The following is a 27,555-nucleotide window of genomic DNA, read 5'->3' on the forward strand; positions in this document are numbered from 1 at the left end:
CCTCCTCCCTGTGGCTTCCTCTCACATATTTATACATGGCTATCATATCTCCTCTCAGCCTTCTCTTCTTCAGGCTAAACATGCCCAGCTCCTTAAGCCGCTCTTCACAGGGCTTGTTCTCCAGACCCTTGATCATTTTAGTCACCCTCCTCTGGACACATTCCAGCTTGTCAATATCTCTCTTGAATTGTGGTGCCCAGAATTGGACACAATATTCCAGGTGTGGTCTAACCAAAGCAGAATAGAGGGGTAGCATGACTTCCCTGGATCTAGACACTATGCTCCTATTGATGCAGGCCAAAATCCCATTGGCTTTTTTTGCCACCACATCACATTGTTGACTCATGTTTAACTTGTTGTCCACGAGGACTCCAAGATCTTTTTCACACGTACTGCTCTCAAGCGAGGCGTCCCCCATTTTGTATCTTTGCATTTCGTTTTTTCTGCCAAAGTGGAGTATCTTGCATTTGTCACTGTTGAACTTCATTTTGTTAGTTTTGGCCAATCATCTCTCTAATCTGTCAAGATCATTTTGGATTATGCTCCTGTCCTTTGGAGTATTGGCTATCCCTCCCAATTTGGTGTCATCTGCAAACTTGATGATCATACCTTCTAACCCTTCATCTAAGTCATTAATAAAGATGTTGAACAGGACCGGGCCCAGGACGGAACCCTGCGGCACTCCACTTGTCACTTCTTTCCAGCCATACTTTTCTGCCTCCAGAAAGGATCACTCTTGATATTATCTCTCCTGTCTGCTGCTACAGCAGAGGGGAGGATAGAATAGCTTGGCATGGTTTTACCTCCCCATCATTTCCTTGAATTTTTGTTTTCTATACTTTCCCCAACCTTGTTGCTACTATTACTATTGTCAGGAAGCGGATTGGCACCAGAGTAATGAAAACTCCAATGATCTTTCTATGATCTAATGCTAGATCTCTCTGTAAAACTTCTATTGTATTGTGTTGTGGCTTCGGCCTGTGTAAGCCGCATCGAGTCCTTCGGGAGATGCTCGCGGGGTACAAATAAAGTTAATAATAATAATAATAATAATAATAATAATAATAATAATAATAAAACAGTCCGGTCAGAGAAAAGGAAAGAAAAAAAAAGCACAAAGACATCATAACCAAATGGCAGAGATTAGCTTATTTTCATTCATCAACCACATGTTGATATTGTCATGTAGTTATCTGAAACAAGCATATTCATTTAGAGACTACTTTTAATGTGTCCAATGTGCATTTATTCTTAAAATCCATATTGAGAAGTACATGCTTCCCACACTTAAGGATATAGAAGCACAAATGTAATATGTCCAATGGTTTGTCATTCTCTGTGCTCCCACCCCTTCTCCATAGCGCTCAGCTGTTTTGCATGCGCCTCCTTAGATAAAGGCAATGCAATTTCCTGAGTCTTCTCCCAGGCTGCCAGATCAATGTCACGAGGGAAAGAAAAAATATTGCTGTTTGGTTAAGGTCAATATTAAAAGAACGTCAGTGAGCTAATAAAGAAAAAGGAGGATAAAGGCTCTAACCATCAAAGCATCCATGTTCTCATTTTTATCAGCAAACAAAGCTTGCTGTAATTTCCTGTGCTGGTTTTATTGGCTACTGAAGGAAATGAATCATCACTCACGGTGTGGACCACCATCTTTTGGTGTAGATACCGTTCAACAAGTCTGGATATACTTCCTAGCTTGTAGTTCTTTGGACTGTTCCCTCCCCCACCCTTCACCAACAACTGATTGATAGGTCAGTGGCTATATATTATATATATATATATATATCCCTGACGCATTTGGACTGCACAAATGAAGAAACTGTGCTTTTACAAATATCTGCACAATGTTTCAGATAGTTAGACCAGATCACATAATCTGATGGATTTGTTATGTACGGATCTACCTTTGTTTTCTGAAAACGCTTGTTTGCTAGGGACAAAGAGAGTAGCAGCTCTGTTTGTTATGGAAGAGTGCAGCTCAGGCCAAATGGAGAAGTTGTGGAGTGCTTATCAAAGAACATGAAGTCACAACTACGACGACTGGGATTTGAAAAACCTGCTTTACATATGAACGGCAGATTCTGTGATATATTAGACATTGTTTTTCCAACATGTCCCATTTTCAAAAACATGTTGTCATCCAGCATCAGAGTGAGATGGGATAATTCATCAGAAAATAAATACAATTTAAATACTGCTGATATTTGACACATGGACAACAAAATTAAACTAAAAGATTTTCATATTTTCGAAGATTTTCAAGGGAGGTTGGAAAATTATATTAGTATTTTGCAGCAAAACTCATAGACACAAATCTTGCAGCAATCCCAAATCTAGAAAATCTAATTTGGTATGGGTTTTCATCAACTGAAGCACACTTCACTTCACATCACTTCACTTTATTTCTTAATTAGTCGCTCTCCACCAAGGTGCTCCAAGCGACTTACAATCTAAAATAGCATTTACACAATATAAAAACATTCAACATAAAATGTCCAACCTCGTGGTGACTGTTGCGTGGAATACTGTTGCCAATGCTTCTACCGAAAGGTAGGATGCCAATTTCCTTGCCTGTCGAAGATGAAAAAAGGCCTTCTTACTTATGGCAGTGATCTGGGCCTCCATCGTCAACGATGAGTCCAACACAACCCCAAGGCTTTTAACAGTGGCAGACGGAACCAGAGCTTCCCCATTGAAATCAGGCAGTGACTGGATTAATTCTGGCAGCTGGCCAGGTCAGAGTATCTCAGTTTTAGCAGGATTCACTTTTAGTCTGCTCGCTCACAGCCAACTCATCACTGCTTCCAAGCACAGCCTAAAGTTCTCAGGAATCACGGTTGTCCCAGGTTCGAGACACTAGAGTAGCTGGGTATCATCTGCATACTGGTAGCACTCTATGCCAAAGCTCCGCACCAGTCCAGCAAGTGGCCGGATGTAGATGTTAAATAACAGGGGTGAGAGGATAGCACCCTGGGGAACTCCACAGCAAAGGCAGGAGCTCTCAGAGCTTTGACCTAACCACTCCACCCTCTGTCTCCGGTCCCGGAGGAATGAATTGAACCATTTCAGGGCTAAACCTCGTATACCAGACAGAGCCAATAGATGAATCAGCAAGTCATGGTCCACGGTGTCAAATGCAGCTGTGAGGTCCAAGAGTAATAGTGCTGATTCGCCTCGGTCTAACTGACGATGAATTTTGTCAGTAATAGCTACCAAGACAGTCTCTGTCCCATGACCTGAACAAAAGCTTGATTGAAAGGGGTCCAAACCCTCAGTCTCATCTAAGAATTGCTGTAGCTGCCCCGCCACTGTCCGTTCAATCACCTTGCCCAAAAATGGAAGGTTTGAAACTGGGTGATAGTTACTAGGTATGGCGGCGTCTAGCCTTGGTTTTTTCAAGAGAGGGTGGACCACTGCTTCTTTAAGGCAATCTGGAAAAATTACTTGTTCCAAGGAACTGTTGATGATGCTCCTTAAGGGATCTCGCAGTCCCTCCCAGCACTCCTTAACCAACCGGGAAGGGCAAGGATCAAGGGAGCAGGTGGTTGGTCTTGCTGCATCTAGAGTCTTTTCCAGGTCTTCCATTTCTAATGCCACAAAATGTTCTAGAAGTTGACCACTAGATGGCCAGAAGGCCTCTAGTTCCCACTTCAGACTTGTTAGTCCACTGTTCCTCAAACTTTCCAAGCATAGGGTCAGTTCACAGTCCCTCGGACTATTGGGGGCGGAACTGCCATTTGAAAAAAATTGAAAAATTCCTGTGCACACTGCACTACATATTATTTGTAGTGAAATACATAAATGTAAGAACAATACAATATTTAAAACAAAGAACAATTTTGTCCAACATAAACTTACCAGTATTTCAATGGGAAGTGTGGCCCTGCTTTTGACTGATGACAAAGTCAGGCCTTATTTGAGGACCCCTCTGTAAGTCTTTGAGGTGCCTGCAAAACTTTCATATTTTTAGGACAGCCTTGATAATTCTTGTCAATGAATACGATGATGTAATAAACAAGTTGGTAAATGCTGAAGACAATCCTGTTTTTAAAATCATACCAAAATATAAGGACTTGACTAAACCTGCCAGACCAAAAAAAGAAAAGCATTCAGGCTGAATGACACAGATTTTGTTAAAAATCTTTTGTGAATGAAACTTCACATTTCCTCCTGATTTCTCTGAATTCTCCAATAATTGTCATATTTTATGCTAGATTGTTGTTATGATTGTTAATTTTCTTTATACATAGGTTCCCAGTTGTTTGTTTTTCCTTTCAGTTCGCAGATTCATTTAACTTCAATCCCCACAAATGGCTCTTAGTGAACTTCGATTGTTCTGCTATGTGGTAAGTAAATGTAAGAATGGAGGTGTGTTAATGAAGTTATTATACTATGTCTTTCTAAGGACACTTTTGAATTTTTTTTAAGAAAATGCTTAGAAAACAGAATGAGAATTGAGAACTTGGTTGATACTGGAAACTTCTAGACAGACTCAAAATGCCAGATCTGTCACCTGTCATTTGCTGGACCAAATGATGCCTCAGGTAAACCCAAACTAAACTGGAGTAAATTTGGATTTCCCAGTTTACTCCAGATTAATCAAACACCTAGAAAGATCCAGATCTTAATGTAAGGTCTGGATCTTTCCATTTGTTTGCCTTGGGGCAGGCCCGTAGCCAGGATTTTGATGGGGGGGGGGGGGCTGAGTCTGAGTGAAAGAGGGTCTACCCTAGCAAACCTTTTGTATCATTACCCCAAATACCCCCATGCATATGAGATATATTGAGCATGGTAATCAGATCATGATATGAATAAACACAACAGTTTAAATAATGTACCAGTAAGGTCTTTTCACAGACCATCATGAGAATTGGGGGGGGGGGGCTTTGGGGGCTTCAGCCCGGCTACATGCCTGCCTTGGGGGGATTGACTCTCAGGACTACACAAATCCTGGTTCTTTGGACTCCAAGAGCTTGAAGGAGTGAGAAGGCATCCTCATCCTTCCCTCCCAGCCCCCTTTTACCCTCAAAACGTTCCTGAGTGGCCTGGCTATATGCTCAAACTCTTCTGGTATATCAAAACGATGTGCTGGGAGGTTGGGGGGGGGGGAGGAATCCCTCATTTGCCCCCCAACCTCCTGACACATCACGTTGATGCACCAGGAACTTACGCCGGGAGGGGGGGCAGAGCATGTAACCAGGCCTCTCATGTATGTTTTGGGGGTAAATGGGGGCTGGTTGGCTGCCCTCCCGAGTTCACCTCTGTAGCCACCCCCCCTCCCCCCAGTGAAAGCCCAGGGTTTCAGTTCTGTGCAGACTGAATCCCGGGAGGAACTGGGATTAAATATCCCAGTTCCTCCTGAGATTTGTCCCTATGTGAAAGGGCCCAAAATGTGTATGGAACTAAACTCTTGTAACAAATTTGGGAGGAAAGCTAGCAAAGTGCTGGTTTGCAATGTAGAGTAGATAAAAACCATTTAAGATGGTTAAAATAATCTAGCAATGAAGAATGGACTTGGCAGATTTATGTGATTTATGTAAAGATGGTCCCTTCTTTCATATACTTCAAATTAATCAGTGGTCAAAACTTATTTGCAGTCAAAACCTTCAAACTGACTGCCATTCAGTTTGAATGAAGCTTGCCCATATACTCCCATTTGTTTATTCAGCTAAGCATTGTGGTGTTTCCTCAACTCCATGGTGCTTTTTAGGAATGAATCTTCATTGACTGCTAAATTCAGGGCCAGTCTGGAGCAGATATGTCCTGGAAATGGCCAAAAACATCCTCCTGAACCTGCTATGGTGGTGGGCCAGAGTTTACATGGACCCCTAAGACGGCATTGACCCTGCTAAACCATCACCTTACTCTCCATGTTGCTATTCCAGACAGCCACACAGCTCCATATGATCTCCTTACCTTGGTGAGCATCTCATGCTGAAATCAGAAGGGAGCTTGCAAAACAAGGAAGAAGGAGAGAGGTGATCTCCCCACATTTTTCTTGGTCATGCAGGTACCTTGTGAATATCTACATGGGATGCCCATGATGGTCATAAGCTCAAAGGCAGCTTTGTGGCCATCTGGAAGTGGTGATAGCGGTGGCACAGGCACAAACTGTCCTCGTTTCCCTTGGAGCAATACCCAATGTGGACAGTGGACCATCCAAACCAGACTCAGTCCTGCTGCCCACATTGTTCGGAAGCTGCCCAGTTACTCCAGAGTTTCCTCCAGTATTGCAACTTTTCCTAAGCAGTGGTCAAAACTTATTTGCAGTATCATGGAGTAAATCTGGCTAAACCGGATTTACTCCATGATACTTAGTGGAAGTGAAGGAACATCATGGGGACAGTCAAAAGCAAGCTCAGAGAGTCCAGGTTATGATGCCTCTAGTTGCCTATAGATGAACTTCCAGTGGCCTGAAAACCAGTTCTAGACTATTTCCCAGCAGGGTTTTTGTTCGGTGTATGCATTAGGGGCTTTATTTGGTTCTCTTGACACAAGGAGAGCTCTCTGTGGACCACCCCTGTCAATTCTGATCTACTGAGGTAGCCAAATTCTAAGGTAAGCCACCACCAAATCATTCCTATTCATTATTTGTGCAGGGTGAAGAAGAGATTGGACTTAACACGTGCCTTTCAAATAGATCCCGTTTACCTTAAGCATGGCTATGAAGAATCTGGTAAAGTGTTTTTAGGCTATATTATCTTGTTGAAAATAATGTTCCAGGATCAGCCCTCCTCTGTTCAGACTTTGCCAGCAAGCTTTTGTATATAGAGCAGACTCTTCTTCCTGTCACTTGTACTTTTTTAATATAAATAATATTTATTGAAAAAATTTCAAATATAGGGTGGTGAAAGATGGGTGAAAAAGAGAGGCAAGGAGAAGAAGAAGAGGAAAAGAAAGAGAGAGAGAAAAAGAAAAAAAACGCACCAAAAAACCCCCTGAAGGTTAGATAGCAAAAAGAGTGGTTAAAAAAAAAAAGGAAAAATATCCGGAGCACAGTGATTAAATGCGGCATAGGGCTGTTCAACCTTAACCTAGGCTTATCCAGAGTTAAGTCAGGAAAAACCTAAATCCTGACCTAGGATTCAGGCTTTCCCCCGACTTAGGGCCATTATGGGATAGATGCTGCTTCATACCATATTGTCAATTCCACAGGCACAGCCTTAATTAAGTTCATCTGGGCAATGTAGACTTTTAATCATGGTGACAAGGACTAATAGCTTGTTGCATTATGCCTTACAGCTTGGTTCCCAGAGGTTACTCGTGGATCATTAGACACATATTGCCCATTATGGGAACATGTAATTAGCTACCCATCACCAATTGTCTTACCCTTTTGATCCAGTCCTCCAATCTTAATTCAACACTGCCTACAAGATTGAAAAATATGTTTTCCAGCTGCTTATCAGAGTTCTGATGCCATTCCTATTGAAACCTGCTCATTTCACCCAGATGAGATATTTATTATAATAATTCTATGCAAGTCCATTCATGCTTATTCATTGAGGATTCAAACAATGTAATTGTACAAATGCAAGTATCTACTACACATTGATACATTGATGACCAACCTAGGCATTACTTAAAGAAATTTGTGTTTCCAAGGCCAAATTGTTCAAGATAATGGAAATAAAGTGTCGCTTTAGTGAAAAGAAAGGATAGCTTAAGTCCCTGAAGCTAGCATGTTATTCCATGCAGATATCTCCCTGGCGGTTTTCCTCCATCCCAGCCATTAATTCTGACATTAAGAAAATGCCTAGCATTACAAGAGGAATATGAGAGTTAAGAACTTCAACATTTCCTAGCTCCTCCAAGAGTTTTGTAATAGATAACATCACATTTCAGAAAGTTCTTTGGGACAAAGGTATTTAGCAATATTTTCTACAACTTTCTATGTGTTTCATGGGTATTTTAACCTGGTTGACTTTGGGTGCAACTACACTAATGATAAATGCAATTTGACACCACTTTAATTGCCATAGCTCAATTCTATGGAATCATGGGAGTTGTAGTTTTGCAAAGCCTTTAGCTCAGTGCTTCTCAACCTGTGGGTCCCCATGTGTTTTGGCCTACAACTCCCAGAAATCCCAGCCAGTTTACCAGCTGTTTGGATTTCTGGGAGTTGAAGGCCAAAACATTTGGGGACCCACAGGTTGAGAACCACTGCTTTAGCTGGTGCCTCACCAAAGTACAAATCCCAGCATCCCATAGTTTTTGTGGTACGGCTCAGGAGCTCCAGCTTCTTTTTCTTCCTTTGCGTGTTTGCATGTATTTCAAAGTTCCATGCATTTTGCAATAAGGTGGCTTCCCTTGGTTTGCAATTATGGGGCCAATGACCCATCAATCATCATTAGGTTCTTTAGTTCCGTCCCTTTTTCTGGGTTTAGGAGGGAAAAGGGGGACCTCTAGTTCAGTTCCACCTGTAGAAAGCTTCATCTTTTACAGCTTTTGCTGGGGGAATTCAGTCCCATAGCTCTACAGAGAAGCACAGTTTTTGCTGGGGGAATCCAGTCCCACAGCTTTACAGAGAAGTATAGCTTTTGCTGGGGGAATCCAGTCCCACAGCTTTACAGCCAGCCTTCGCTGGGTATTGAAGACCTTCTTTCCTCCTGGAAATCTACAAAATGACTCTGTTTGGTAAGGACCACTCGCAGCAGCCATAACGCAATTTGGACCGGGTGTAGGGGCCCACGCCAGCAGAGCTTAAGGCAGATTGCCCAGGTAGAGGTCAAGGATTTCCTTGATAGAGAAGAAACAGTTTATGAAGATAGTTGCCTGACCCTTGTGGACAAGATTAAGAAAGCCACCAGTCGATTCAAAGTCTTGAAGTATTTGTTTGATTTATTGAAGACCTAAGCAATAATAAAGAACTTCGTTAAACTTTCCAAGTTTCTAAAGACTTTGTTTAGGGAAATCTATAGGGCTTCTAATCCGAGGCATCCCCGGCGCCCCGTTGGGCATACAGAGCACGTCCTGTCTACAGACCTTTTCACAGGCCCAGCGCGTGACAGCACACATAGCATTAGGTCACTTCAATTAAAGTGGTGTCAAACTGCTTTAATTGGACTACTTGGAGTAATTTCAATATGGTGCTGAAGTTAATTTCTGTTTCTCTTTTGAATTTACAGGACATATAACAGATTATAGGGTAAGTACACCCCCCCCCCCAACACCCATTTTATGTATACTGCACTATCTGTATTTTTTAAATTTTTCATCAGAACAACTCAAATTTCTTTTTAATAATGGTCAAGGATAATAGGCAGAGTATTTAGTATAGACACCTCTTCCAGACCTTGCCACAAAGCTAAATGCCAAGTCTACCCACAAGTTTACCCAGAAAACATAATCACAGAACTTAATCACATCACTCACAACACTAGAGTTACTTTCACTTGATTATCATCTAATGTAATACATGTTGTCCTCTGTTAACAATACTCTTTAGCACTCTATTCTGGTAAAATAAGCCAGTCTTTGCATCAAAGAATAAATGAATATAGATCAGACAGGGGAATGCAAAAACAAACAAACAGAACAGTTGTAGAATACCTCTCTTCTTAGATATTTAATCTCAGTCACTAGAATGGCAATCATTGAACAACAGTAAAAAGAATAATGACAACTACGGAACCAAAATTTTAAAAAAAAAGTTTGATGAAAATGTCATCAAAAAGAGGGAACTTTTGCCACTTGTGATGGACATGTCCTAAAGCAAAAAGTTAAATAAATCTGGATTATAATTCATAAAACCATTGAAAACATCTTAAAAATTAAAGTACAACTTTAAGACTTTCTTACAAATTCAGCTCTACCAAAACAAAACAAAAAACAAACCCAAAACAAATCCTGCTGCTCTTTTAATATATAGTAACTACAGCCAGGGTTGATTATGCTTACTATTGGAAACAAGAACTTCACAGTCAAGATCTATGGATTACAAAAATGTTGGACATGGCAGAGATGGACAAACTGATGAAGCTTACAATCGCCAGATCCTTCCAAATCTGAAGAAGAATGGCAACCCTTTATTGACTATTTAAAAGAAGAAAAGAAAATGAAAATACTGGGGTTTTTTTTTTTTACAGTTTTAAGAGAAAATTATGAACAAGACAGCAGAGACAGGTTAGGAAGCGTTAGTTAGGGATTTCTATTTGGGCTGTATCTTTCCCCCCACCATTGTCCACCAATGACCTGGACCGAATTTATTACCACATCACTGTACTCACAGATTTTGCCTTTCTGTTTCTGGTCACACACATCCAGCTGCTCTTTCATGGGTTTAAATAAATGTCTCTCAATACACACTTCACTCCATGCTTCTGAGGAAATAGAACCAAACTATGAAAATTTATGCTACAAATGTCTTTTTCTCAGTTAGTGTCAAAGCTACTTTCTGTTTTGTCCTAAAAACAAAACAATTGCTTTCTTGACAGTTTCAGTGTTTTTAATGGGTGGCAGCCAGATTATTAACCAGGGTGACATACAGGGAGCATACCACCCCCCTGCTATGCCAGTTCCACTGGCTGCCGGTCCATGTCTGAACCCAATTCAAAGTGCTGGTTTTGACCTATAAAGCTCTATACGGTTTTGGCCCAGCTTACTTGTCCGAACGCATCCACCCCTACGTCCCACCTTGTAATCTAAGATCATTGGGGGAGGTCCTGCTCTCGCTCCCGTCAACAGCACAAATGCGTCTGGCGGCGACGAGAGACAGGGCTTTCTCGGCTGTGGCCCCCTGCCTTTGGAACACACTCCCAAATGAGGTAAGATCCACTCCCTCCCTCCTGGCTTTTAGAAAAAAAAATTAAAATCATGGTTCTGGGACCAGGCCTTTGGACAGCAGATGTTTGTAGCATTTTAGAGGGACATTGACTGGAACGGTGATTCGACTGACGGGACTGTTTTATTGTTTTAATGCTTGTTGATGTATTGTTTTAATTATGATTTATGTTTAATTGTGCTTTTATTTATTTATTTATTTATTTATTTATTTGGAGTGCTTCTACCCTGCCCTTCTCAACCCCCTAGGGGGGACTCAGGGCAGCTTACAAAAGGCACAATTCAATGCCTAACAATTCACAAAATACAATACACAAATTTACCATATAATATCAACAGTTATAACTAGTTAAAACAATCAAAACAGTACAATAGCAGCAATAAAATCATCTTGTGGTCAATGTTCGCCAATTCATAATCCGTAATCCATCTAGCATCGTCATTGTCCTTTCTTACTCTGGTCGTCATTGGCTGTCTTTGTCCATCTGCCAGCTTACCCGAAGGCCTGGTCCCACATCCAGGTATTTAGCTTCCTTCTGAAAGAGAGGAGGGATGTTGACAACCTAATCTCCCAGGAGAGTGCATTCCACAGGAGAGGGGCTACCACTGAGAAGGCCCTGTCCCTCGTCCCCACCAGTCTCACTTGTGATAAAGGTGGGGCCGAGAGCAGGGCCTCCCCAGCAGATCTTAAATTCCGAGGTGGGACGTAGAAGGAGATACGTTCGGACAAGGTTGTGGTTGTGGTTTTACTATTGTAATTGTTTGTATTGGCATCATATCGGTGCCCAACGTAAGGCACTGAATCTTGCCATTATTTATGTATAAACAGCTTTGAGTTCCCCCGGGGCGATACCTAAAATACTGTAAATAAATAAATAAATTTGAAAATAATTCTAATGTTCGTGGTTTCCAAGAAGCCTGAAAATCCACATAGAGCTTCACATTGTGATTTATATTATTTTTGTATTAAAATAATATGCAATGGTTTAACTCATAGCACTGGCAGATCCCTCTGGGACGACGATTTCGTTCATTGAAACTGTGGTTTGTACTTCGAATGTATGGTGTGAAGGGTCTGCAAGAATACATCCGGAAGGTAAAAACATTTTGTTTTAACAACAAATTAGAAATGGGAAGAGTATTTACGATATGATTGAAAAATAGATTTCTCTAGTGTTAAGGAATTCTGATGAGAAAAAATCTAGACAGATGAAAATCTTTACATTTTGGAACTTAATTATGAAAATTTTGTATGTGGTTGTTTTGTGTTGAAAACAGCATTTTCTGTGAAATAATTATTTCTGTATATAATTATTATTTCTATGCAGAGAAAACGCTGTTCCGGAGAAAATACTAGAATTAGGAACTTACTCTCCATAACATTTAGGCATGGCCTTTTTACATATTAAAAAATTCTGCACAGGAAGCATTTTCTGTGCAGTAAAATAATACTTCTAAAAAAAATCTGCTTTTTTCTGAATTTTGTAATGAGGTTCTTCAACAAATAATGAGCACAAATATGTGTATATTAGTGAGAGTGGCATGCATAATAGCTTAGCTTGTTGGGCAGGGCCTTGTAAGTGCTGATTTATTATCCGTAAATCTGATTTTTATTCATATTTTATACTTTTATACCTATATACCTGGGTTGTATAAAATTTAGGTGGAAAGTGATCACAATAAAAGTATGTGGTTGAAAGAGTTCCTTAGTGGGAAAAGTTTTAAGAAGCCCTGTTCCGAAGGCTGTTGTTTATTTCTGCCAGTAGCTTATCTTTTCTATGTATACACTGCCCTCTTGTGGTTACATCTAAGCACTACATAATTTTTGGTTTTTGGGTCCCTCATCTCAAAACAGAGTATTGTTTTCAGTTGAAACCCTACAATTATTTTAAGGTGGATAATAAAGGGTATGTGATTTGTTCATATCAAGCCTTTATGATACAAATATACAAGCATATGTTGACTAGATAGGTAGACAGGAGATTCCATCTGAACATGAGGAAGAACTTCCTGACTGTGAGAGCCGTTCAACAGTGGAACTCTCTGCCCCGGAGTGTGGTGGAGGCTCCGTCTTTGGAAGCTTTTAAACAGAAGCTGGATGGCCATCTGTCAGGGTTGATTTGAATGCAATATTCCTGCTTCTTGGCAGGGGGTTGGACTGGATGGCCCATGAGGTCTCTTCCAACTCTTTGATTCTATGATTCTAGGTAGATGAAATCTGGTGCAATTACCTTTATTTTTGAAGTATGACAACTGCAAGTTGTAACCTGTTAAAAAAAGATAGATGTGGCAGAAAAAAAGTTAGGAAGTAGCATTATCAGGCAAAGATTCAAGAGAGAGCATTTGGGTAAAAACAAATGAACTAAACAACATTCTGGTAGGGATCTTCTACAGGCCACCAAACCAAACAGAGATGACAAATATTGTTTTTAAGAAATAAATAACAGAAATCTTGAGGAATTAGTAGTCATGGGAGGAGGAGGATTTTTGGCCACTTTTTTTTAACTTCCACTGTACAATTTATGAAGGCTTTTATGTAAAGAACTAACTGTATCGGTAATCAATCAGTTGGGTTGTTGTAGGTTTTTTCGGGCTATATGGCCATGGTCTAGAGGCATTCTCTCCTGATGTTTCACCTGCATCTATGGCAAGCATCCTCAGAGGTAGTGAGGTCTGTTGGAACTAGGAAAAAGGGTTTATATATCTGTGGAATGACCAGGGTGAGACAAAGGACTCTTGTCTGCTGGAGCTAGGTGTGAATGTTTCAACTGACCACCTTGATTAGCATATAATGGCCTGACAATGCCTAGAGCAAACTTTTGTTGAGAGTTGATTAGATGTCCTTGTTTGAAGTAGAGCTGCAAGACCAAGAACAAGTCACGAGAATAAAGACGAAGACCCACCCAGAGGAAAAGTGTTCCTGCCATACATCAAGGGAACCACTGACCGCATAGGGAAGCTGATGAGGAAACACAACATACAAACTATCTACAGACCCACCAAGAAAATCCAACAAATGCTTCGTTCAGCAAAGGTCAAGAGGGATCCTCTCAGTTCTGCAGGAGTCTACCGTGTACCATGCAGCTGTGGACAAGTCTACATAGGGAACATCAAACACAGCATTGCCCAAACTCGAATCAAGGAACATGAAAGGCACTTCAGACTACTTCAACCAGAGAAGTCAGCCATAGCAGAGCACCTGATGAACCAACCTGGACATAGCATATTATTTGAGAACACAGAAATGCTGGACCGCTCTCACAACCACCATGTCAGACTACACAGAAAAGCCATTGAAATCCACAAGCATGTGGACAATTTCAACAGAAAGGAGGAAACCATGGAAATGAACAAAATCTGGCTACCAGTATTAAAAAACTCTAAAATTACAACAGCACAACAACAGAGAGGAAACAAACAAGGACATCTAATCACCTCTTAACAAAAGTTTGCTCTAGGCAATGTCAGGCCATTATATGCTAATCAAGGTGGTCAGTTGAAACATTCACACCTAGCTCCAGCAGACAAAAGTCCTTTGTTCCACCCTGGTCTTTCCACAGATATATAAACCCATTTTCCTACTTCCAGCAGACCTCACTACCTCTGAGGATGCTTGCCATAGATGCAGGTGAAGCGTCAGGAGAGAATGCCTCTAGACCATGGCCATATAGCCCGAAAAAACCTACAACAACCCAGTGATTCTGGCCATGAAAGCCTTCGACAATACATTGAACATTTCTAAATTTGAATGACTGATTTTTTCCCCAATTTATTTATTTGCCACTAAGAGGCTAGATAGCTGTCTGCCAGAAGTGCTTGGATTAGGTATTCCTGCATGGCAGGGGGTTGGACTGAATCCCCTTGTGGCCTCTTTCAACTCTATAATTCTGTGATTCTACCACCAGTTCTAGAGTTCTACATTAACTATCAATGTGTTAAAGTTGCTTCCTTGATACATATATTTAACTTTTAGTGTTTTAGGACTAACTAGCATTTTTAAATAGGTCTAAAATTTGAACTTATCTTCTCATGAGAACAGATATAATATATTACATCACTGTTTATTTTTAGCATATTAGGCTGGCACATGAATTTAAGGACCTAGTGCTTCAAGATGACCGATTTGAGATTTGTGCTGATGTCATAATGGGTCTGGTGTGCTTCCGACTTAAGGTAAACAGTTGTTTCAAATGCTCACATCTTTTGTTGTACATAATCACCTTTTTTTTTTTTTACTCCGAGCAACATTAACAGTGCTTAAATACCTTTAAAGGGCAAACAGATTGAAACTAAATCCAGACAAGATAGAGGTACTCCTGGTCAGTCGAAAGGCTGAACAGGGGATAGAGTTACAGCCTGTGTTAGATGGGGTTACATTCCCCCTGGAGATGCAGGTTCACAGTTTGGGAGTGATCCTGGACTCATCGCTGAGCTTGGAACCCCAGGTCTTGGTGGTGGCTGGGAGAGCTTTTGCACCAGCTGTGCCCATTCCTTGAGAAGTCTGACTTGGACACGGTGGTCCAGGCTCTTGTTACATCCCATATAGACTACTGCAATGCACTCTACGTAGGGCTGCCTTTGAAGACTACCCGGAAGCTTCAGCTAGTCCAATCGTTGGCAGCCAGGTTTCTCACCGGAGCGACGTACAGGGAACATTCAACTCCTTTGTTATGCCAACTCCACTGCTGCTGATCAGCTTCCGAGCATAATTCAAAGTGCTGGTTTTCATCTTTAAAGCCATAAACCAGCGGTTCTCAACCTGGGGGTCGCGACCCCTCGAGGGGTTGTTCGGCCATTTTCTGGGGGTCACGAAGCCACATTGGCTGGCCACGCCCCCTCCAAAATGGCGGCTAACCCCCTGAGCCACTGGCACTCCTGTGCGCGAAGCCATCCGCCTGCCCCTCCCCTCCTTCTGATGGCAGAAGGAGGCGAGCGACGGGCGAGTGGCTCCGTGGGCGCCCCTTGTCTGCATTGCTTTCCTGCCGGCAGGCAGGGGTGCGGAGCAGGTGAGGGCCCTTTGGCGCAAGGCCTTGCGCCAGGCACCCCTTGTCTGCGTTGTTCTCCTGCCGCAGGGTGCGGAGCAGGCGAGGGCTCTTCGTTGCAGGTGAACTATAAATCCCAGCAACTGCATCTCCCAAATGTCAAGGTCTATTTTCCCCAAACTCCACCAGTGTTCACATTGGGGCATACTGAGTATCCATGCCAAGTTTGCTCCAGATCCATCACTGTTTGAGTCTGCAATGCTCCCTGGATGCAGGTGAACTACAACTCCAAATCTCAAATCTCACCAAACATTTCCAATATTTTTTGGTTGGTTGTGGGAGTTCTGTGTGCCAAGTTTGTTCCAATTCCATCATTGGTGGAGTTCAAAATGCTCTTTAATTGTAAGTGAACTATAAATCCCAGCAACTACAACTCCCAAATGACATTATCAATTTTCCCTCCAACCCCACCAGTATTCAAATTTGGGCATATTGGGTAAGGTAAGGTAAACGTTTTTCCCTGACATTAAGTCCAGTCGTGTCCAGCTCTGGGAGTTGGTGCTCAATTTCTAGGCCAAAGAGCCGGTGTTGTCCATAGATACCTCCAAGGTCATGTGGCTGGCATGATGGCATGGAGCGCAGTTGTTGGGTATTTGTGCCAAATTTGGTCCAGTGAATGAAAATACATCCTGACTTTCAGATTTTTACATTATGATTCATAACAGTAACACAATTACAATTAGGAAGTAGCAATAATAATAATTTTATGGTTGGGGGTCACCACAACGTGAGGCACTGCATTAAGGGGTCGCGGCATTAGGAAGGTTGAGAACCACTGCCCTAAATGGTTCTGTCCCAGACTACCTGTCCCAACATATCTCATCCCATGAACCATCACGAATTTTAAGATCTTCAAGAGAGGTCCTTGAAGAAGAATGGCCGACTTACAAGGACATATTAGTAAAAGGAAAATACACTTTTGAAATAAAAACATGAAGAATTAAAACAAAGATTCAGAAACCTCTCTTGGCTTCAATATAAACAATTAAAGGAGTATTACAACAAAATAAGCTAATAGGATTTTCGTAAAGAGAAAATTTCTGGGATAAAATAATGAAATCGGAAAACAAAACAATAGCGAAAATATACAAGAAATTATTGGAGTGGTTGACAGAGAGGGATTTAATAAAAGACTGTATGATAAAATGGGCCACTAACTTTGGAAGATCAATACAATTAGAGGAGTGGGAAAGAAGCTGGAATAACAGAATCAAACAAACTTATTCATATGACCTAAAAGAAAACTGGTTCAAAATGATGTACCGATGGTACATAACACCATCCAAATTAAGTAAATACTATAAGAGTTTAAATAATAACGGTTGGAAGTGTGAATGTCAAGAAGGAACCTTCTACCATATGTGGTGGCTGTGTGATAAAGCCAAGAAATATTGGAAAATAATCCATGAAGAAATACAGAAAATCTTAAACATTAAATTCAATATGAAACCAGAATATTTCTTACTGAATTTCATAGACCTAAAAATAGAATATAACAAAGAAGTGCTCTTCAATTACTTCATGACGGCAGCAAGAATAACATATGCAAGAATGTGGAAACACAAAGAAACTCTTTCAAAGGAACAATGGTTAATGAAAATTATGGAAATAATGAACATGGATGAACTGAGCCAACTTCTAAAGACACATTATGAGAAACCATTGAGAAAAACAGACTGGCAACTTTTTCGAGAGTATATGGAAAAAGAGAAGAGAATATTAATAATCTAATAAGACTCTAGGAGAAAATGTCTACAGAAAGGAACCTATAAGAAGAAAATAACACCCAGATTGGGAAGAGCTTGAAAGCACAGATTTATTTTTATTTTTATTTTTTATTTTTTATTTCTCTTTTTTCCCTGATTTTTCCTATTTCCTACTTTTCTATTACTTACACAATATCCCCCTTCTTTCCCTGTAAACACAACTTTCTTTAACAAAAACACAATATTTTTTTTAAAAAAGAGAGGTCCTGCTCTTGATCCCACCACTATCGCAAACGTGTAAGTTGACAACAGTAGGAAAAGAGGAAAATTGCATTACAGATTCAATTAAGGAAGCCTCTGGAGTTTACAAGACCTGAGTAGGGCTATTGATGATAAAATGACTTGGAGGTCCCCCACTCATAGGGCTGCTGTAAGTCAAAATGAACACCATGGCAGTTAACAAACACAACAGCAATGCCACAGCACAACAGAGTAAGCATGTTGTATATAACAGTATAAACAAATAATTCATTTAATTTAGAAAGTTTAGCAAAAAGAAAATCCTTTGAGAGAACTTGGAGAGGAAATAGATCTTAGATGGACCAGTGATTTGATCCAATGTGACAATCCTTATGTTGCTCTGCTCCATTTCACTATAAGTGCTTCATCATGCCGCACAGAGAGCAGTGACAAACAGCTGTTACTGGATCGGAAAAGGTAAATCTTACAGGAATAAATATTTATCATGAAGATGGCTAGCAAATGTGTCCAAGCTCTTATCAAACAGGGACAATACAATTCAGTGTTATTCTAATAGTTGTCCTAAATAGAAATTACAATTTGTTTTCCCATAGTGGGATTATTTCAGATCCTGAGACGTGGGAGTTGTCTATAACTTTATCTTTTCTTCTAACTGTTTTCCAAGGAATTCTGAAGTTAACTGAAATCTAATTTAAAATGGTTACCAACCCACTCTAGTAGTATTTTAGATACATGCATTGTATGACACATAGTGAGTTTACTTGTCGGGTAGGGAAAAGACCTCAAAGGGCTGCCAGAGAAATTTCACTCTGGAGAACCTTGGCATAGTATTAAGAGCTGTTAGGAAAATGGGATAGATCCATTTTTCTTGTAAGCAAAAGATTTGAAAACCACTGGTTCATTGGATGATGTTGTTTGCCTTCAAGCAATTTCTGACTTAGTTGATATAATGAATTGCACCGCTGTACCACCAGATTATAACGATCACACCGCTGCTCCTTCAAATTATAACGATCCGTGGGGAAAAGTAGGGAACTCTATTCGATAATAAAAGTCCCAATGCTGCTTCACTAAAATTATAACGACCACACAGCAGCCACACAGTTGTCTATCTCTCCGTTGCCATGGACCGACCACTTCCTGATTAGATTTAGGCTCACTGCGCCCCCTAACCTCCGCAAGGGTGGAGGACCCATTAAGATGGTCCGCCCCAGGAGGCTAATGGATCCGAACGGATTCCTGACGGCTCTTGGGGTGTTTCCCGCCACCGCGGTAGGCGATGATGTCGAGGCCTTGGTCGCTCTCTGGAATGGGGAGATGACCAGGGCTATTGACATGATCGCTCCGGAACGTCCCCTCTCAAGTAACCGAGCTAAACCAGCCCCTTGGTTCACCGAGGAGCTGGCAGCGATGAAGCGAAGGAAGAGGGTTCTAGAGAGCGTGTGGCGATCAGACCCAAGCGAGTCAAACCGAACACGGTTTGTGTCCTTTTTGAGGGCATATGCCGCGGCAATAAAAGCCGCAAAGAAAATTTTCTTTGCGGCCACTATTGCGTCTGCAAAGAACCGTCCGGCGGAGCTGTTCCGGGTTGTCAGAGGTCTTTTAACTCCCCCCATTGGTGGGAGCCCTGACAACTCGGCAGCGCGCTGTGAAGCATTTGCTCGGTTCTTTGCAGACAAAGTCGCTTTGATCCGGTCTGGGCTGGACGCCACATTAGATGCAGTCTCCGTGGATGTGACACAAGCACCTGCTTGTCAGATTTTGTTGGATTCTTTTCAGTTTGTGAAACCCGAGGATGTGGACAAGGTACTTGGAGGAATGAGACCCACCACGTCCATCCTAGACCCCTGCCCATCCTGGCTTCTTAAGGAGGCCAGAGGGGGATTGGCTGAGTGGGTAACGGTGGTGGTTAATGCCTCCCTTCGGGAAGGCAAGATTCCAGCGAGCCTAAAACAGGCTGTTATAAAGCCGCTGTTGAAGAAACCATCACTTGACCCCACTAAATTGGACAACTTTCGGCCTGTTTCCAATCTTCCCTTCTTGGGCAAAGTCATGGAAAGCGTGGTGGCCTCACAACTCCAGGTATTCTTGAGAGACACGGATTATCTGGATCCGGCACAGTCTGGTTTCAGACCGGGACATGGTACCGAGACGGTCTTGGTCGCCTTAGTGGATGATCTGCGCCGGGAGCTAGACAGGGGGAGTGTGTCCCTGTTGGTGCTCCTGGACCTCTCAGCGGCCTTCGATACCGTCGACCACGGTATTCTTCTGGGGCGCCTTGCAGAGATGGGTCTTGGGGGCACTGCTCTGCAGTGGCTCCGGTCATTTCTGGAGGGTCGTACTCAGAAGGTGTTACTGGGGGACTCCTGTTCAACGCCGCAGCCGTTGACCTGTGGCGTTCCTCAGGGTTCCATCTTGTCCCCCTTGTTGTTTAACATCTACATGAAGCCGCTGGGTGAGATCATCCGGAGTTTCGGGGTGCGGTGTCACCTGTACGCAGATGACGTCCAACTCTGTCACTCCTTCCCACCTGCTACTAAGGAGGCCGTCGAAGTCCTGAACCGGTGCCTGGCCGCTGTAATGGTCTGGATGAGGGCGAACAAACTGAAATTAAATCCAGACAAGACAGAGGTACTCCTGGTCAGTCGCAAGGCCGAACAGGGTATAGGGTTACAGCCTGTGCTGGATGGGGTCGCACTCCCCTTGAAGGCGCAGGTTCGCAGCTTGGGTGTGACCCTGGACTCATCGCTGAGCCTGGAGCCTCAGGTTTCAGCGGTGACCAGGGGAGCATTTGCACAGCTTAGGCTCGTGCGCCAGCTGCGCCCGTATCTTGGGAAGTCTGACTTGGCCACGGTGGTACACGCTTTGGTCACATCCCGCCTCGACTACTGCAACGCTCTCTACGTGGGGCTGCCCTTGAAGACGGTCCGGAAGCTTCAGCTAGTCCAGAGCGCGGCAGCCATGTTGTTAACGGGAGCTGGACGCAGAGAGCATACTACGCCCCTGCTGTCCCAGCTCCACTGGCTGCCGATCTGCTACCGGGCCCAATTTAAGGTGCTGGTGTTATCCTACAAAGCCCTAAACGGTTCCGGCCCAAAATACCTTGCAGACCGCATCTCGGCCTACGAGCCCACGAGGGCCTTGAGATCTTCCGGGGAGGCCCTTCTCTCGGTCCCGCCTGCCTCACAGGCACGTCTGGCGGGGACGAGGGAGCGGGCCTTCTCGGTGGTGGCCCCCCGGCTGTGGAACACCCTCCCTGCTGAAGTTAGACAGGCGCCCTCCTTGATGGCCTTCCGTAGGGGCCTGAAAACATGGCTCTTCGAGCAGGCCTTCAATTGAGTTGTATTTGAATGACATCGGATTGAACTAGGACTACGAATTTGGCTATGACCCCAGGACTTGACGAAGCGGATTTTTAGTATAAGTATATGTTATGTTGTATTTGTCTGGTCTTGTATCGTCTTGACGCACTGTACACTGTCTTCTCTGTTGTTGTTCACCGCCCCGAGTCGCCCTCGGGCTGAGAGGGGCGGTCAATAAATGCAAGAAATAAATAATAAATAAATAAATAAATACCAAATTATAATGATGACACCACTCCAGATTAGCTCATCAAAAATATAGAGGGAGAATAGTTGTGGAATCAACAGAATATTTAGAAGCTAGGAAATGGGAAACATTGAAAGTGTGAGACTTAAAAGGTTTCTGCTGCCACCATATTACTAAAGAACAGGCTGAGGTACTACTGAGAGGTTGTTCAGTAACACACTCTGTGTTACTCTAGTTTTCTTAGAGGCTGGTAAAAAGCTGGCTTGAATAACCCTTTAACACAAAGGTATTCACACTGAGGCTGGTATAAGTTGGTAAAAATAACAAGAACTTTTATTGAACAGTCTTGGATATTTCAGGTACAAATACTTGATGGTTACGTTTGAGAAGAGATCTTAAAAACTTCTGGGTTAGAAGTCTTAAAGTTTCCACACAGAAAATTACTTCAGTAAATGAACCTCTGAAAGTAACTCCCACATATATCCCCCTTAGGAAACTAGCCAAAACCTGAACTAGCCTTCCTTAAGGAAAAGAACAGACCACTAACGGGGTGCTGCTCCCCACAGTATTCTAGCTATATTTCTCTATAGCTATCCTGAATACTAAACAAAATACTGACCCAAAGTTCTCCTTCAAAACCCCAAACTGCTCTCGCTAACACCCTTTCCAAGCTCCAACTCTCAACTCTAAACTGGCAATCTGAGAACTCAAGTCTCAGTTTAAAAGTCACTTTTTTTCCTTCAGATCACTTAGGCTCTGCCCCCATCTTTCTAACCAATCCTAGTGGTCTAACTTTCCCTCCAAGACTAGAACACGCCCCCTTAAGCAAACCTAACCTAAGATGGCATTTCCCTATCTCCCTTCTCTAAAATGGATGCTGTGGCTTCACCAGGCCCACTCTCCTAGGCCGAAGCTAGCCTGCCAAGGTAAGGGATTCATTATAGTTGACTTTAAGGGAAATCTATCACAGAGTTTTCTTTGCAAGATTTGTTCAAACCATTAGATCATGCTGCATTGTGCATAAATATCAAGGAATCATCACAGAAACCTAGGAGATGAGGGTGGCAGTGCCATCCCGATCCCTTGGGCTGCTGGAGCACAAAGAAATGGGATAACAGTGGGGAACGACTTCCAGGAGGCGATCCTGAGAGTCAATCTCCACAGGCCCCACAACTGCAAAAATCTGGACCTTATTGAAAGGTCTAGATCTTTGCAGGTGTGTGTGTGTGTGTTTTTTTTTTAACCCAAAGCCAACCTGAAAATCCAGGTCTACTCTGGGTTAAAACAGATTAGCCTGAGGCATCATGTGGACGTCTCAGGCTAATCTGGAAGCAATCACGGGCTTTAGGCTTGTGTAGGAGGGCCCTCAGTAGACCTGAATTGCATGTAAACATCCTCCATTTAATTTTTGAATGTAAATTTTTATTACACTTCTATTTATTTTGTTACATTTCTATTCATTTTTTGCTTTTTTTGCTCTCTCTCTGAGAACAGCAGAACGTGAGAGGGAGCAAAGAAAACAAAAACATGATGATGATTTGGAGGGAGGGGGTTCTATTGGATATATTAGGACAAAGAAAATATTTACCTCTCCATAGGGGCCGGGTTGAAAATGGAAGTGAGCCCCCCCCGGGCAGTGGTTCACCTCTTCAGGGGGTCCTCCGGGATTCTTCACTTACGCTTGAGGCTCAGGCATGGGTGGTGGCCGGGAGGGCCTTTGCACAATTAAGACTCGTGCGCCAACTGCAACCGTACCTCAGGAAGGCGGATCTGGCCAAAGTGGTCCATGCCTTAGTCACCTCTAGACTGGATTACTGCAATGCACTCTACGTGGGGCTGCCCTTGAAAACGGCCCGGAAATTTCAGATGATCCAATGGGCGGCGGCCAGGTTGTTAACTGGGGTGCCTTACAGGGAGCGGTCAACCCTCCTGTTCAAGGAGCTCCACTGGCTGCCATTCATTTACCGGACCCAATTCAAGGTGCAGTCCTGAATGGTTTGGGACTCACCTACCTGCATGACCGCATCTCTGTATACGAACCCACACAATCCCTTCGGTCATCCGGGGAGACCCTGCTCTCGATCCCACCAGCATCGCAGGCGCGGTTGGTGGGGACGAGAGAGGGGGCCTTTTCGGTGGTGGCCCCTCGACTCTGGAACTCACTCGCTAAAGACATCAGACAGGCCCCAACCTTGGCAGTCTTTAGGAGGAGCTTGAAGACGTGGTTGTTCCAGTGTGCCTTCCCGGAATAATAATCCCATAGCACTTTGTCCTCCAAAGCACTTTACATTTTTTAGATCTCTTCGTATGCCCTTCCACAAATGCCACTATCACCTTTCGTCCATGTCCCAGCATTATTTCCATTTTAACTTTACATTTGGCCTTCCCACTGTTTTTAATTGCGTGTTGTCTTATCGATAATGTTGTATATTTTATTGTCTATGTTTTTATTTTAATTGCTTGTATTGTTGTTGTTTTGCTTGTATTGTTATATTCGTCCTCGGCCTCATGTAAGCCACACCGAGTCCCTTGGGGAGATGGTAGCGGGGTACAAATAAAGTGGTGCTGTCTTTACTATAATTGCAAGAACTACATGGAGGATGTTAGTGGTCATTACTGTATGTTTTGTCATTCTAGGGTTCTAACAGACTTAACGAAGCACTTCTTAAAAGCATAAACAACGCACGACGGATTCATCTTGTCCCATGTCACCTGAGAGAGAAATTTGTGCTACGCTTTGCGATTTGTGCCCGCACAGTGGAGTCTGCCCATGTCCAGTTTGCCTGGAAACACATTGTGGATTTAGCAAATGAACTTTTGAAAGGACAGAAAGAGTAGGAGTAGTGGATGAAGAAAATGATTTGATTCAGTTGAAGATTTAAAGAATGATAACAGACAAATTGTGGTAATATTATATGTTCTTCTATATCCTAACACTTACAAAACGACCAATATCAATGGTATACTGTAATCAAGATCAAGAATTATATAGATTGGAACCCAATAACTACTTTGCTGAATCAGGGCTCGATAACTCTGTCATCTGCTTTCTAAGAGCCCTTCCAAACAGCCATATAATCCAGAATATCAAGGTAGAAAATGTCACAATATGTGCTTTGAACTGGGTTTTCTGAGTCCACACTGCCATATATTCCAGTTCAAAGCAGAAAATGTGAGATTTTATTCAGCTGTGTGGAAGGGCCCTAACAGTAGTCACCTAAATGTTTCAGGTAGGTCCTGAAGCTATATAAATAAAAATGTAATGTTTGTTTGTGATATTCACAGAACTCAAAAACCACTAAATGAATTGACACCAAATTTGTTCACAAGGCATCTAACAATCCAATGTATGTCCTTCACTCAAAAAATTGATTTTGTCATTTGGGAGTTGTAGTTGCTGGGATTTGTAGTTCACCAACAATCAAAGAGCATTCTGAACCCCACCAATGATGGAATTGAACCAAACTTGGCACACAGAACTCCCATGACCAACAGAAAATACTGGAAGGGTTTGGTGGGCAGTGTCCTTTGGTTTTGGAGTTGTAGTTCACCTACATCCAGAGAGCACTGTGGACTCAAACAATGATGGATCTGGACCAAACTCTACACAAATACTCAATATGCCCAAAGCTGAACACTGGTGGAGTTTGGGGAAAATAGAATCTTGATATTTGGGAGTTGTAGTTGCTGGGATTTGTAGTTCACCTACAATCAAAGAGCATTCTGAACCCCACCAATGATAGAACTGAGCCAAACCTCCCATGCAGAACCCCCATGACCACTAGAGTGGTCCACAGCAACGCGTGGTAGGGGACGGCTAGTAAGCCATAAATATGATTGTTTCTAGCACTTTGTATGTCAAGGTATCATGGTCCAAACTGGGCTATACCATTTAACAATGATAACTAATATGTTTTGATAAATCTCCCTCCTTGAGTTTATCTAGGCCCCGTCTACACTTCCATATAATGTAGTTTGAACTGCATTAGATGATCAGTGTGGACTCATATAATGTAGATTGAACTGCACTGAATTACATTCTATGAGTCTACTACTGAAAATGTTTTTTCTTATCTCATTTCTCCTTAGCCCCTCCATTTCTTTTCATACAAAATCCTCACTGAATGCTTTTATCTTAGCCCTATCCAAATACTGAATTTCCTCTGAAACTATATATCTAAGCTTATGACAAAAAAATTCTAGAATCTAATTTTTTTCTTGGTCGCAGTATGTAGTTCTATTCCTTCAGATCAACTGTTATTATGCAAACAAATGAAAAAGTAATTCTAATGATGGAGGAACATTTTAGTGGGAGTAAAAGGTATTGTTAGGGTGCATCTATACTGTAGAATTAATGCAGTTTGATACCACTTTAACTGCTATGGCTAAATGCCAAGGAATCCTGAGATTTGCAATTTGGTGAAGGCAATAGCACTTTTTGGTGGAGAATAAGTATCTTGTAAGAATAATTCCATAGCATTGAGTCATGGCAGTTAAAGAGGTGTGAAACTGCATTAATTCTACAGTGTAGATGCGGCCAAAGATTGAGGACTGTTCCATAAGGGAAAAAAATTGTGGAAGGATCAACAGTTTGTTTGTTTATTTATTTAGAACAAGTATATCCTGTCCTTCTCAACCCCCAAAGGGGAACCTAGGGTGGCTTACAACTGGCAATCATTAGATGCCAACAAACAAATGATCGCAGTACAAAAAAGTAATATTAAATAAACCAACATGATTATAAAAATACATTAAAATATTGACCATTAAGTATTAAAACACAACCAAGCCTTAGTCCCCAAATCCAAATCGTAATCCAGAGTTCAAGTCCAAGGTCTATTCATTGACAGTTCTCATAAATCATTGCAGTTGCTGCTCGGTCAGCTGCCCGAATGCTTGGTCACAAAGCCAAGATTTAAGCTGTTTTCTAAAGGACAGGAGAGAGAGAGTCACCCTGATTTCACTGGGGAGTGCATTCCATAGACGGGGGGCACCACCAAGAAAGCCCTGTCTCTCGTTCCCGCCAATCGCACTTGTGAGGTTGACGAGATTGAGGACAGGGCCTCCTTGTGCCTAAGTTTTGGAACTGTAAGTCTATTCAGATAGAGAGACCTTTTGTGGTCAAGTTTGTACAATCTAAATAAACCATCTGGAAAATTTGGAGTTGTTGATAGCCTACCTATCCTGGTGAACACCATGAATACAAATGTATTCATGAAGCTCCTGTGTAAGTGAAATAGCTAATTATTATTTAGGACTTCATCACATGGATGAGGTCCTGCAAGGCATTTTGCCACCACCCAAGGAGAATCAGCAGGGCAGTGGAACAATCTCTGTGTACCACCTCGCCTTCCCACATGGGGAAGTACTGTATATTCTAGCGTATAAGACTACTTTTTAACCCAAGAAAATCTTCCCAAAAGTCAGGGGTCGTCTTATATGCGGGAATAGTCTTATATACGGGAGTCGTCTTATATGCTGGAGTAGCCTTGTGCATGGGGGTCGTCTTATATGCCGGGAGTCGTCTTATAGAGCAGGTACTGAAACTTCCAATCCAGACTGGAGATTCTGTGGTTGTTGCATATTTTAGGGGGAGCTCAAAAATGGCAGTGGCTATGTCCCTGCCGTATGCAGCGACTGTATGAAAGTATTAAGGGCGATGCTGTACAGGTATGGTAGAAGAAAATCCATACATCAGGATTTGTGGACTTAATGCGGTCCCAATGGTGAGGTGAAGGGGCGCTTCACTGGGAAGGTGTAAGTGAAGGGCGGAGCAAGCTGCAGGTGTTCAGGGCGCCCAGGTTATGGAAAAAAGAGCTAGAGTGGCTCTTGGCCCAGAAAACACAACTCTTTTACTTGTCTGGCCTGTCCTTGTATCCTATTACCATTCCTCCTCCTCTGCCTCTCAGATCTCGCTCCTGAAGACTGCAGTGAAGTGGTGCAGGTGCGCATGTGCGAGATCTGAGAGGCAGAGAAGGAGGTACCGTAATAGGAACATTACCATATTGATATCAAATCTAATGCTTTTAAAATGCTTATTTGGTGTTTTTGGAAGAGGAGTAGTCTTATACAGTGAGTATATCCCAAACTCTACATTTTAACTGGAAAAGTTGGGGGTCGTCTTACACTCCCAGTCGTATATATAGTACTGCTACCGTGATTTGAGCCCGTAGTTTTCTAAGGAACACAGTAAGCCTCCTGTGCCGATTTAG

At 42.4% G+C, this 27,555-nt stretch overlaps 2 protein-coding genes across 3 annotated transcripts in view; both read left to right on the plus strand.

Moving 5' to 3' along the window:
* The window catches only part of DDC (dopa decarboxylase), an 89,390-nt gene extending 63,033 nt beyond the window's left edge, over nt 1-26,357 (plus strand). For both annotated transcript variants that reach the window (XM_060781516.2, XM_060781517.2), the window contains exons 9-14: nt 4,282-4,349; nt 6,603-6,679; nt 9,132-9,151; nt 11,783-11,881; nt 14,857-14,958; nt 23,981-26,357. In XM_060781516.2, coding sequence (XP_060637499.2) covers nt 4,282-4,349; nt 6,603-6,679; nt 9,132-9,151; nt 11,783-11,881; nt 14,857-14,958; nt 23,981-24,181 — 567 coding nt within the window. In that variant the 3' untranslated portion in view covers nt 24,182-26,357. The remainder of the gene's footprint in view (nt 1-4,281; nt 4,350-6,602; nt 6,680-9,131; nt 9,152-11,782; nt 11,882-14,856; nt 14,959-23,980) is intronic.
* Nucleotides 1-27,555, plus strand: part of LOC132778501 (aromatic-L-amino-acid decarboxylase-like) — a 167,920-nt gene that overhangs the window by 63,031 nt on the left and 77,334 nt on the right. The gene's annotated exons all lie outside the window — the stretch shown is intronic.

The sequence above is a fragment of the Anolis sagrei genome, chromosome 6, assembly GCF_037176765.1.
Source record: "Anolis sagrei isolate rAnoSag1 chromosome 6, rAnoSag1.mat, whole genome shotgun sequence".
Taxonomy (NCBI): domain Eukaryota; kingdom Metazoa; phylum Chordata; class Lepidosauria; order Squamata; family Dactyloidae; genus Anolis; species Anolis sagrei.